Below are 12,699 nucleotides of genomic sequence, written 5' to 3' on the forward strand. Positions count from 1 at the left end.
AAAGCGCCAGAGGCGGCCAACCAAGGGAGGCCCCGCCCCCCAGAGGTCCCGCCCATTCTCTACCGCTGGAGCTTGGAGTACCCGGATGAGGGTGCCCCGTCGTGAGTTTTTCGGTACTGGTGGCGGTTACTGAAAAGGCTTACCCGGACGAGAGCGGGTCGCAAAGGTTCGCCGACTCCTCCTTCTTCCCCGGAGCTGACCCGCCGACCTCATCCGTAGTCCGCTCCCCTCGCCCTTCCCCAGACCCCGTCCACACCCCCTTAGCTCCAGGAGCCCTCGGGGCTGGTCCCTATTTTGGAACCAGAAGATACTGCAGAGGCCCAGAGAGGGGAGGAAGGTGACATCAATTTGTGCACTTCCCAGACTAGAACCGAGGTTCGTACCTCCCTCTCCCTAGCCTTCCCAGTATCTCTAAACCCAGCCCTGCTTGATCCTAGAATGACCCATCACTCCCATCTCACCTGGCGGGCGTCTGGGGGAGGCACTTAGACTGTCCCTTCTCTCCTTTGAACTTGTTTGTGTTTGAAACTTTGTGTTTCAAGGCCCCAGCAGGCCACTTCTCCAGCAGAGTTAGTGCCCCCATGATCTGTGCAAACTCGGACCTCAAACACGAAACCAGAATTTGCCTGGTGAGAACCTTAGTGACTCAGGAAAGCAGTCAGTTAGCCCTGCAGCTTGCAAGCCACTCCACATCAGACAGGCTTTGCAAGGAGTAGAAGAACCACGTGGCTTGGAGCACCTGCCAGAAGGCTGTAGAGGAAGCTGCCCCCATTTTACAAATGAGGAAGCTAAGGCTCAGGCAAATTGGTTTACCCAGAATCCCCTAGGAAATCAGAGGCAGAGCTAGGTGCTGAGGCTGGTGGGGATTCTTTCCATTGCAGAAAGGTGCCTTGAGCCCAAGACACCTCTGAACCTGGCTGAACCGAAAGGAGCTAAAAGGTCTTTGTGATTTACATATGTGATTTCCCACACCCAGGACTTTCGGCCTTGACTTTTGAGGCACTGAATCTATCAGTAGAAAGAACACAGGATTTGTAGAGAAGCTAAACATAGGTTTGAATCCTGGCTGTTGTTGGAATGGCCTTGGACACATCACAGAGCTTGCTGGGTCGGTTTCCCAGAAGGAAAATAGAGTCACAGACTCAGCCATCTCCTTCCTGGTGAGGTGCCAACACTGACAAGAGCAAGTCTGTGAAGATCTTCAGGAATGTATTCACTGCATGTGTACCCATGTAATAGATGAAGTTACTCTGTGGGTAAATTTGCCCCTTGGTGATAAGGTGGGCGCCACTCCTGAGCATAAGGTAGATGTGTGCCTAGCATGGCTCTATCAGTGTTCTGGCAGCCAGGTGCAGAATGTGAACCTTGGTCAGCCCCAAACTCTTCTCCATCCCCAGCTCACATTCTAGAGTTTGGACTTAGATCAAAGTCTGGGGAAGCTCCCTAATTACCAGGGTGCTGGAAGCATGACTGTGCCAGTAGGCTGCAAGTGTCTTCAGCAGCTCATGTTGTTACCCACCTCTTGCAGATTCTGCTTGCCATCTTCACTGTGCTCAGACCTGATTGCACCCACGGGACTGCCCATCTGCCAGAAGCTCAGTGAGACGGTGTGAGGCACACTTCCTTCAGAGCCTCCCCATCATGGTGAGTCCCATGAGAGCCAGGGCAGAGGAAGGGCACTATGGGCTTGGGGCAGTAGGTGTGTCAGCCCTGGGCATGTTGCAGTTCCTCACTCCCTGACCAAGAGATGCTGCTGCCTCCTGAGCTTAAGAGAAAGAGTCATCCTCTGTCTCAGGGCCTGACTTCCCTTCATTTCCCAGCTAGGCCCAGCCCAATCTGTGGCTGCAGCCTCTGAGTCCCTCCAAGGCCCACATGGCCCTGGTCTGGGTCAGGCGTTTAGAACATTAACAGCTACCGTTGGTGATGGACAGGGAGGCTGGCGTGCTGCGATTCATGGGGTCGCAAAGAGTCAGACACGACTGAGCAACTGAACTGAACTGGACTCTGTAATAGACACTACCAGACACAGGAGTCCAAAAGAAGGACCTGTTGTGCCTTTCTGAGCCTTGGGCATGTGTGGGCTTGTGAGATCTACAGTGCAGGAGGCTCAATATGCCCCTCAGCATGCCCCAGGCTCATTCTAGAACTGATCTGAAGCAAAACAGCCCTGGGAAGTTGTTGTGAAATCTCTTAGTCGTGTCCAACTCTTTGTGACCCCACGAACTGCAACACACCAGGCTTCCCTGCCCTGCACTGTGTCACGGATTGTGCTCAAACACATGCCTGGGCAGGCCTGGGTTCAAGTTTCAGCCTACCACTAACCAGCTGTGTGACATTTTACCAAAACATGACCTCCCTGAGCCTCTTTCCTCATCTGCAGATTAGTCGATGGGGTGTTGACCAGACCAGGATCTAGGGGCCTCCCACATTTGCCTGTAGGAGGCAACTTTCCTTTCTTCTTCCATCCCCTCAGGCCACTGGGAGCCACAGATGGCACTGGCGCCTGACCTCTCCACTGGCTCTGGTTTGGGAATGGTTGCAAATCCCAGGCAGGGCGGACTGTCAGGGATGGCAAGGGGACCCATTCTCAGAGGGTGGTAGTGTTGGAGGTTGGGCTTGGAATTCAGACCCACTCTCAACTTCATTGCATATTCCAGTCCCTGGCAGGTGCTGGGAGCCACAAGCCCATGCCTTCACTTGGGCAGAACGTCTGCCACTCTCAGCCTCCCTTCAGCCCCTGGGGAAAGCAGCATGATAAAGCCAAAATGGAACTAGCTTTGGAGCCAGGCTGACCTGGACATTTGCTGGCTTTGTGACCTTGGGCGGCTGCTGCTGCTGCTGCTAAGTCGCTTCAGTAGTGTCCTACTCTGTGCGACCCCATAGACGGCAGCCCACCAGGCTCCCCTGTCCCTGGGATTCTCCAGGCAAGAACACTGGAGTGGGTTGCCATTTCCTTCTCCAATGCATGAAAGTGAAAAGTGAGAGTGAAGTCGCTCAGTTGTGCCTGACTCTTAGCGACCCCATGGACTGCAGCCTACCAGGCTCCTCCGCCCATGGGATTTTCCAGGCAAGAGTACTGGAGTGAGGTGCCAGTGCCTTCTCCGGTGACCTTGGGCAAAGTCATATAATTCTGCCTGTTTCCTCACTGGGCTAATTTTACTCCATAGGGTTGTTGGAAGGTTGAATGAGATGTGCTTGAAAACGCTTAGAATCAGATCTAGAATGAGGTCTGGCTCACTGCCCTGGCCCACCCCTGACCCAGAAAAGGCCAGAGTTTGCATGAAAGAACCAAGTTCCTGCAGACTTGGGGAAGGCTCAGGTGCAGGCTGCCCTCAGGCCACCAGGGGGCGCTGGGAGCCCGGCCCTCTCTGATCCTAATTGGGCACCAGTTTCACTGTTTGGGACAAAGGCAGGAGCCGCATGCAGCCCTTTCAGCCAGCTCCGGCTTTTCAGAGCTGGCAGTAGAAGGGACTAGCTCCCTTTTATTCAGTTTTTACTGTATAGGGGGCATATCCTGTAGTTCATTAAATCCCTGTTTTGCTGAGGAAGCAGATGGGTGTGGGACCTGTCTGGCCCCCACCCCTGGGACAGGAGCCCCAACCTGGGGCTTCTCCTCCTTTGACAAAAGGCTGTTGGGCCCCAATTATCTTTGTGTACTGAGGACTCCAGTCCCCCCATTTTCTTTGTATCAAAGCCGTTCTTCAGGATAAATTTAAGCCACAGGTTAGGCATTGAATAAAAAGTCACAAATTACCAAGTCATAGAAACATCCACCAGATAAAATGATGCCTAATTCAAGGAACCGCTGTTCCCTGGAGTTCCTGGGCAGGTGTGGGCTAGGGGTCTTAGTCACAGCAGTGTGGCTGGGCAGGACAAGGGGGTGTCCCTGCCAGCTACACCCAGAACCTCCTCCTGCTTCTCTCCCACAGACCTCCAAGAAGCTAGTGAACTCAGTGGCAGGCTGTGCCGATGACGCTCTTGCCGGCCTGGTGGCCTGCAACCCCAGCCTACAGCTCCTGCAGGGCCACCGCGTGGCCCTCCGTTCTGACCTGGACAGTCTCAAGGGCCGGGTGGCCCTACTGTCGGGTGGGGGCTCCGGCCATGAGCCTGCCCATGCTGGTGAGCACCCTGAGCAGAGGTGGGGGGTGGGCTCTGGGCAGAGTGGACGGGGGCTGCTGGGAGATCTTTGGCACCGTTAGGAGGTTCAGGATGGAGCCCGGCTGAGAGCTGGAAGCCTGGTGTTGGCTCTGGCTCCCTACTCCCTTGAGCTGTGACCTGGAGCCAGGCCTGGGCTCGCTGTGCCTCAGTCTCTACGTCTGTAAAAGCACAAGGTTGGGCCAAATGATGTCTCAGGCCTTTCCAGCTCTGAGTGTCAGTGATTTCACAAATCCTCCCTGCCTCCCAGGCCCAACTGACCTGCCGTCTCCTCCTCCATGAAGCCTTCCTGAGTCTTCCAGCCTAGAGCAGTATCCCTCTTCTGAATTCCCAGCCTACATTTTCAAAGTGGACTGTCCTGGATTGTTTCCTGTTTAGTGCCAGGCATGTGCACTTTCCCTGAGAGGTCAGGGATGGGGGTAGGGAGTGAGGAGGAATAGGGACCAGGCTTTTGTATCCTTTGTATCTTTCCTGTTTCTCTGGCGAATTCATTCATCCATTCAGCAAACATTCCTGAGCACCTGTGCTTGGCACTGTCTGGCCACTAGGGGCGCAAAAGTGACCCAGACGAGGCACCTGCCCTCATGGAGCTTCTGTTCTCCTTTGGGGAGACAGAAACCAAGTAAACACGCAAACAAAAGAGATCATTTCAAAGCATGTAAGTGAGGTAGGGAGGACAGGAGAGCAGGATAAAGGAGCAGCGAATACCTGGGGATGGAGTGAGTGACTGTTCAGTTGGGAGGTTGGGGAAGACCTCTTCAAGGAGATGAAAGATCTGTGAAGCATGACCTAGCTGCTTTTCTGCAGCAGGCACACAGTAGGGCTCACCAGGGCATGAAGCCCTGAGCCCTGGGGCCTGCAGGCACAGGTCCCCACCCAGCATCCTCTCCCCACCTCTCTCCATCACAGGTTTCATAGGGAAGGGGATGCTGACGGGGGTCATCGCGGGAGCTGTGTTCACCTCCCCAGCAGTGGGCAGCATCCTGGCGGCTATCAGGGCCGTGGCCCAGGCAGGCACAGGTAAGCCTGGCCTGCAGGAGGGGCTGCTGTGGGGAGGGAAGACGCTGATGGGGCCCTGCTGGCTGTTCCCACAGTGGGGACCCTCCTCATCGTGAAGAACTACACTGGGGACCGACTCAACTTCGGCCTGGCCCGGGAGCAGGCCCGGGCGGAGGGCATCCCTGTGGAGATGGTGGTTGTCGGGGACGACAGTGCCTTCACCGTCCTGAAGAAGGCGGGCCGGCGCGGGCTCTGTGGCACAGTGCTCATACACAAGGTGAGGGTCCCCTCCGGGGGACCCCTTGGTTTCCAGGCTGCACCCAGTGCCGGAACTTTCCAGCCATCTGTCCCACCCCCCAGGTAGCCACTGCTTCCCCAGTGCTCCCTGATCCAGGATGGCACCCCCATCCCCGTAACTAGCTCAGCCCAGGTATAGGCTTTCATCCTCCCAGCCCCTTCCTTGCCCTCCCCCTACCCGACCTTCCATCACCCTATCCTGTGGCCCTACTCCCCAGGGCCTCCAAACACACTTCCTCCTCCAAGCCCCGCCCTTCCTGTTTCAGCCTTGCTTTGGTCTTGCCTGCTTGCACCCAGGTGGCTGCCGCTGCCATCTCACCTGGCTCCTCTGCCTGTTTCCTTCCTGCCCCTGCCTCAGTCTCTTCCCCATACCACCCCAGAGGTGTCTTTTAACAATGTGTCTCTGACCAGGCTGTTCAGCTACAGAAAGCATCCCCAGGGTTCCTAGGGTCAGCGCAGGCTTTCCAGTCAGGTGCCCACCTCACTCTTGCCCCTCCTACCTGGCTTTCAAGTTCCTCTCCCATTGTTCCTGTGGTCTCCTTATCCTCCATGAACACCGGTGCCCTGTACTGCTGGGCTGTGGCTCACCTGTGGGGCTTTGCTGATGCTGAATCTTTGGCCTTGAAAATCCTTCCACTGTCCAATCCCCCTTTAGCTTGGCTAACTCCTGCTATTCTGTGGAGGCCCACACCTGCTGTCTATCCTTCTGGGAGGCTTGCCCTCTCACCACGCCAAGCAGGCTAGGACCCCCTGCCCTCAGCGTTCCCATAACACCTACTGTGAACTCCATCATCAGATTCGTCACCTCACATAAAACATTCAGTCTGTGCTGTCTGTCTCTCTAACCCCTCCCCAGACCAAGTTCCTCCAAGGTAAGGACTATGATTTAGACACCTTTTCCCCTTTTCGGCACATACTAGATGCTTGGCAAGAAGTGGGTGGGTGGCCAAAGTGAGCCACAATACATATGCCATGGAGAAAGGACTCTAGACCAAGAGTTGGGAAACTAGCCACCAACTGGCTGTGTGACATTGGACAAGCCACCTCCCCTCTCTGGGTCCATTTCTCCATTTGTAAAGTTCCTCTGGCTCTGGGATTCTTAGAGTCCTGGCAATTGCCCTAAATACGGTGGGCCAGGTTGATGCGGCAGGACGAGGAGGTTCCCTGTTCCCAGCTAGTTCAGCCCCAGCCTGTCTTCTGCCCACAAGTGGTACAGTGACCCCTTCCCCGTTGGGGGCCTGTCTCTGTGAGCGCAGGTGGCGGGTGCTCTGGCCGAGGCAGGTGTGGGACTGGAGGAGATCACAGATCGGGTGAGCGTGGTCGCCAAGGCTATGGGTGAGTGCCAGCTCAGGGCTCGGGAAGGGCAAGGGAGGTCGAGGCCCACCTTGGACCAGAAACAGGTTCCCTGAAGCAGCACAGGAGGCTTCCCAGGGGCTGCAGGAGGGTTTCCTGGGAACGGCGGCTTTGGGTGCCTGAGCAGGGGTTCTCTTGCATCACTGAGATGAAGAGCCCGGCAGCCTGTATCAATGAAGAGACTTCCGAGCTTGCTGCTGCCCAGCTGACGCCTGATGCGAGGAGCAAAGCAGTCATCCCCTTCATACTTCATTTCTCGTAGGAACCCTGGGAGTGAGCTTGTCCTCCTGCAGCGTCCCTGGTTCTAAACCCACTTTTGAGCTCTCAGCTGATGAGGTGGAGCTGGGCCTGGGTAAGCTTGTGACCCCTTGGGTTCCCTGGGTTTTTCCAGCATTTTCTACCCTGGGAGCCATCTCCTGGGTCCTGTATGCTCACATAGAGCCATCGCCTAGGGGCCTGAAGTTTTTTAATTGGGCCCATGAGGCCGCCCTGGCCCAACCTGCCTGATTTCTACCAGCCATTGCCCTCCGCACCCAGGGCTCCATGTCCTGTGCACCTCTTTGCCTGTGCTCCCACCATTCTCCTGTACCCATGACCCTGCCAAGATGCAGCCCTTCTTTCAAGGGCAGTTTTGGGGCCACCCCAGCTACAGAACTTCCCCTCTTCCTCCCCTGTGCTTTCAGAGTGATGGGCAGAGGCCTCATGTGGCCTCTCTGTGACTGCCTCTAGTTAGGCTACTTCAGTAGTTGGAAGTTAAGTAAAGCTCTGGCTCTCTCCACCACCAAGCCATAGCTCCCAGAGAGCAGAGACTGTGTATGTTTCACTATTCCATCTGTGTCCCCCAACCCCACACTCCCCAGATACACATGCCTAGCCTAATGCGGACCACTTAGAAAATCCTTGAGCAGAACATGCTGAGCGAATCCCCAGGCTCCGAGTGGGTCAGCAGTGCTTGTGTCTGTCCACAGGGATCCATGGGGAGGCTGGCGTGCGCCGGATAAAGGTAGGTGGCCTCCCCGGTGCAGGCTGGCCCGAGACCGGGCCCCCCAACGCAGCTCACTCCTGGCTCCCTGTGACAGATGGCGACTGCCGACGAGATTGTGGTGCTCATGCTGGACCACATGACGAGCTCCTCCAATGCATCCCACGTGCCTGTGCAGCCTGGTGAGGGACTGTCACGCTGTCTCCCCACCTTGCCTCCCCCTCTGGAAATGGGGCCCAGAGAGTCACCTGGGCATCGTGTCCGCCCACAGGCTCCTCAGTAGTGCTGATGGTCAACAACCTGGGTGGCCTGTCATTCCTGGAACTGGGCATCATAGCCGACGCCGCCGTCTGCTCTCTGGGTGAGCCCCCACACTGGAGTCGGACCTCCTGACCCCCGAGCTGCTTCCCGCCTGCCCTTTGAAGCTGGATGTAGGAAAGACACCTGAGATAGAGCCTTGCAACGATAGTCGGGCTCCACAGTCTGGAGCACGGGCTGTGCAGTCAGTCAGGCCTGACTTAGATGGCCGTCTGCGACCTTCTTGCCAGGAGCCTTGAGCCTGTTGCCTTGTCTATAAAGAGGGTAGTAATAGTAGCTGCCTTAAAGGATTGTCACGAGGATTGTTGTTGTTGAGTCTCTCAGTTTGTCTGACATTTTTGCAACGCCATGGCCTCCTCTGTCCATGGGATTTCCCAGGCAAGAATACTGGAGTGGGTAGCCATATGAGATTTAACTCACTTAGCACAGGACATGGGACCTGGTAAGAAGAACCCAGTAACAGACCTGTCGTTACTCATCTGCCCCCATAGAAGGGACGCCTCCAGGGTATGTGGTCATTCAAGGTATCTTTAAAGGACGCCCCGAGGAAATCTGACCGGCTCCCTACTGACCTCAGGGCCCCAGCTCCCAAAGTCCTTGTTTTTCTCTTACTCTGTTTCCTTCTCTGATGCTCTGGGGCAAACTGCCCAGAAGCACTTCCCTTCTTCCTCACACTCTCATGCTCTGGTACTGCAGAGGGCCGCGGGGTGAAGATCGCCCGTGCCCTAGTGGGCACCTTCATGTCAGCCCTGGAGATGCCTGGCGTTTCTCTCACCCTCCTGCTGGTGGATGAGCCCCTCCTGAAACTGATAGGTGAGACCTGAAAGCTGGGGTCAGCCAAACCAGGGCTCCCTGGAGCTGGAAGGAGCCAACTCCATCAGGGCTGACCATGACAGTTGGACCCTGTGGAGAGGCCCTTTCTGGCTTCCCCAGCCTTCCCCAACTCTCTCTTGACTGTGGAGGAGTTGGAATTAGGCTCCTCCCCTAGGGGCCCTCATTTCCCATGTACACAGTCAGCACTGAGTACCCACTTACTGCGGTGGAGGGAACCAGGCCACCAGGTGGGGAGTCCAGGCCCTACTTGATCCCTGGCCAGCCGACCCGTCTCTAAGAAGAGTCATCCTGCTGTCCCCAGATGCTGAAACCACTGCCTCGGCCTGGCCTAACGTGGCCAAGGTCTGGGTGACTGGGCGGAAGCGGAGCCGGGCCGCCCCCACGGAGCCCCTGGCGGCCCCTGACTCCACTACTGCAGCAGGTAGGGGCCATGCTCTAGGGGAAGGCGGCCCAGGCGTTTGGCCTGAGGCCTGAAGGCTGCAGTGTGTGCAGAGGGGCGTGCAGGGGCCCTGGCACCCACGCCTGCACTCTGGTCACGTTCAGTTGTGAGAGGAGCCAGCCAGGTGGGCCTCCCTCCTGCTGTACGCCCTTTGCAGGTGAAGCCTCGAAGCAGATGGTACTTGTGCTGGAGTGGGTGTGCACCACCCTCCTGGGCCTGGAGGAACGTCTGAATGCCCTGGACCGTGCTGCCGGTGATGGGGACTGTGGCACCACCCACAGCCGTGCAGCCAGAGGTTGGTGCCAGGGCCCACCTGGGGTAGGAGACGGGGTGGTACGGCACACTCATGTGGCGTTTCATGAATCAGTGATTTCAAAAGCATTTGGAGTACTCACATGGGGCTGGCAAGTGTTATTTTGCCAAAAGAGGTCATCACAAACTTAGCGTGCTTTTCACCTGTTTTCATAAAGAGATACTTCTAGCACTACAATCTTTCAGTGAATAATAATTTTGAAAGTCACTCAGTCATGTCTGACTCTTTGTGACCCTATATTCTCCAGTCCAGAATACTGCAGTGGGTAGGCCTTCCCTTTTCCAGGGGATCTTCCAGATCCAGAGATTGAACTGAGGTCTTCCACATTGCAGGTGGATTCTTTACCAGCTGAGCCAGCCACAAGGGAAGCCCGAATAATAACTTTAAGTTATCCTAAAGGGAAACTCACACCCTTACTCTTTCTCAGCTTACCCAGCCGAGGCAAAAGTTCTGAATTATCCAGATTATCTTGTTCAATCAGGAAAAATATATTTAGTGCTGACCATGGTTCAGGTGCTGCCCTCAACTCTATGGATACAATAGCTAGAAAAATATTAAAATCACTGCTCTTGTGGTTTATGTTCTGGTAGGAAAAAAAGACCATTAACAAGGTAAATCAGTACAAGACAAAAAAGAGGGAAGCGAGGAAGCATCATCGCCTGCTCAGTGACCACCAAGGTCCCCATCGGTGACCTGTCCCCTCCTCTCTCCAGATGCAGCAGGACAGACAGGGGGCCAGGGAGTCTCTTCATGTTGGTTCCCTCAGCCTCTCCTAGCGCCCATTCCTCCCGCCTAGCAGTGAGGCCTGGGTACTTGGCTGGGGTCCAGGCAGACGGGAGGGAGGGTCTCTGAATTCCTTGCCATCTCTATCTGCCTGCAGCAATTCAGGGGTGGCTAAAGGAGGGCCCACCCCCAGCCAGCCCTGCCCAGCTACTCTCCAAATTGTCCTTCCTGCTACTGGAGAAGATGGGAGGCTCCTCAGGGGCGGTGAGTGCCAGCAGCCCCCAGGGGTGGAGGGCTGACACAGAGGGGTTCTGGGTTGGCCGAGGCCCCAGGCCAACACCGTACTCAGCATCCTGGTCCTCCCCAGCTGTATGGCCTGTTCCTGACTGCGGCGGCCCAGCCACTCAAGGCCAAGACTGACCTCCCGGCCTGGTCTGCTGCCATGGATGCCGGCCTGGAGGCCATGCAGAAGTGAGCCAGGGCCCAGGGCCCAGGGCCCCAGACTGGGAGTGGGTTGGGGGTGGGGGTTGGTGTCACCCACCCCCAGAGTGGTGATTCCCTGCGGTGAGCCTCACTAGTTCTCTTCCCTGCCAGGTACGGAAAGGCTGCCCCAGGTGACAGAACTATGGTGTGTATCTGGCCCAGGCCTTGCCCCTTTTGAGTGTAGAAGCCCTGAAGGCCAGTCTCAGTGGCAGGGCCTATCCTCAGCCCATCTCTCCCCTCCCCCTGTCCAGCTGGATGCTCTGTGGGCAGCAGGACAGGAGCTCCAAGCCTGGAAGAGCCCAGGGGCCAGTCTGCTCCAGATTCTGACCAAGGCTGTCAAGGTGAGTGAGGCTGGGCCCAGCCACCCAGGGAGACAGAACCACCAGGCTCCCATTTCCGTGCGACCTTGAACAAGTTCATATCCTTTCTGTACTTCACTTTCCTCCTCTGACAGTGGAGAATACCTATCTCAGAGGGTGGCTGGGGACTAGAGAGATACATAGGGTCCCAGCACTAGGTCTGGGACATAGCAGGCCCTCAGCAAATGGTGTCCCCTTGTCCCTGCCAGTGGTGGATGGGCAGGGACCTCTCCACGACTGTGCAGAGGGTCCATGGCAGGAAGGAAGCCTGATGGCTCCTCTTTGAACCGGCTCCTACACCCCCACCCCTCAGAGTGCAGAAGCCGCAGCCGAGGCCACCAAGAACATGGAAGCTGGAGCTGGAAGAGCCAGTTACATCAGCTCCGCGCGCCTGGATCAGCCAGACCCCGGCGCGGTGGCAGCTGCGGCCATTCTGCGTGCCATCCTGGAGGTCTTGCAGAGTCAGGGTGCGTGAAGGCCTCCACGGGCCTCAGGGCCTCTCTCACTGCTTTCCCCAGCAGCCACTGTCACTTGCTTCTGCTTTCTGCTGTCCTCCCCTGCCTCTGGCTCTCGAGACCTGCCCTCTGCATTCAACAGGAACTCCTCAGCCAGCCTACAGATCCTCCACTGTAGAAACTGCAGGCCCAGAGTGGGTGTCAATGCGTTTTCCCTTTTCGGGGAGGGGGCAGTCCTAGGGTCACCAGGCTCTGCCTCTAGTCAGTTCTGAGCTTTAGTGATAAGGCTTTTCCCTGGGTGGCAATACAGCCTTTAACTGGTGATGCTAATTTGGTTTTGAGACTGTCCGTGAAAGGTCTTCTGCACATGAACTGAGCCAGTGTGGAAAAGCCAGCCAATAAACCACACTGAAGCAGAAGAGCTGTGCTTCCTCTGAAGGACCTTCATCCAAGCGTGTGAACAGGTGGGCCCACTGATGCCCTGAGGCTCAGAGCTTAGCCCCCGTCTCCTCCCACCTGAGGCCCGAAGGCAGGTTCTGTGCAGGTGGTCCAACTCCAGTGGGACCCGCAGTCTGTCCTTCTGGTGCACACACCACCCCGGACGGCTGTGCTTTTCTCAGCCCTAGACTAAAAGAACTCACTGATTCTTCAGAAATCAAATGGGCAGGTGGGTCACCAAAAGGAAAACAAATCACCATACTCTTTTAAGGATCAGCAGCAGAATAGAAACCGTTCTCAGGCCGGCCCCACGTCTCCAGAGCCATCAGTGACAGCCCCGGGGGGAGCAGGAAGGGCTCTGGGGTCAGCATGGTGCCTGGTGGAGACATACGGCGCACCCCTGGCCCCTGCTTGGCATAGAGGTGCAGTTAAAGTCATTGGTGTGACTCACTTTAGACACTGACATGACCTTGAATCCTGGTCCTGTTTCAAACTAGCTACACATAAACTCAGGCCTATTTAGCCTCTTAGAAACCAAGAATAGTGCCCAC

The 12,699-nt window shown here is 56.3% G+C and overlaps 1 protein-coding gene across 6 annotated transcripts; it reads left to right on the forward strand.

Annotated features, from left to right (window-relative positions):
- The first annotated feature begins 32 nt into the window (after positions 1-32).
- TKFC (triokinase and FMN cyclase) lies at positions 33-12,129 on the forward strand. 6 transcript variants are annotated; one of them, XM_006076565.3, is made up of 18 exons: positions 33-166; positions 1,529-1,644; positions 3,930-4,119; positions 5,065-5,175; positions 5,250-5,431; positions 6,708-6,786; positions 7,067-7,156; positions 7,773-7,807; positions 7,884-7,968; positions 8,058-8,147; positions 8,801-8,917; positions 9,240-9,359; positions 9,535-9,672; positions 10,571-10,677; positions 10,781-10,884; positions 11,008-11,041; positions 11,148-11,237; positions 11,569-12,129. In XM_006076565.3, exons 2-18 carry the CDS (start codon positions 1,642-1,644, stop codon positions 11,728-11,730), a joined length of 1,737 nt encoding a protein of 578 aa, XP_006076627.3. In that variant the 5' UTR covers positions 33-166; positions 1,529-1,641; the 3' UTR covers positions 11,731-12,129. The 6 variants fall into 6 exon arrangements, with proteins under 6 accessions (XP_006076627.3, XP_006076629.3, XP_044799524.1 ...); XM_006076566.3 differs by having other exon boundaries at positions 61-375; XM_044943588.1 differs by lacking the exon at positions 33-166 and adding an exon at positions 918-939.
- Positions 12,130-12,699: the final 570 nt, after the last annotated feature.

Source organism: Bubalus bubalis, chromosome 5 (genome assembly GCF_019923935.1).
Source record: "Bubalus bubalis isolate 160015118507 breed Murrah chromosome 5, NDDB_SH_1, whole genome shotgun sequence".
NCBI classification, from domain to species: Eukaryota; Metazoa; Chordata; class Mammalia; order Artiodactyla; family Bovidae; genus Bubalus; species Bubalus bubalis.

Coding starts and splice junctions, on each gene's coding strand:
- TKFC (XM_006076565.3), top strand. Junction 7,969..8,057: donor CCACGTGCCTGTGCAGCCTG/GTGAGGGACTGT, acceptor GTCCGCCCACAG/GCTCCTCAGTAGTGCTGATG. Junction 11,042..11,147: donor CCCCAGGTGACAGAACTATG/GTGTGTATCTGG, acceptor CCCCCTGTCCAG/CTGGATGCTCTGTGGGCAGC.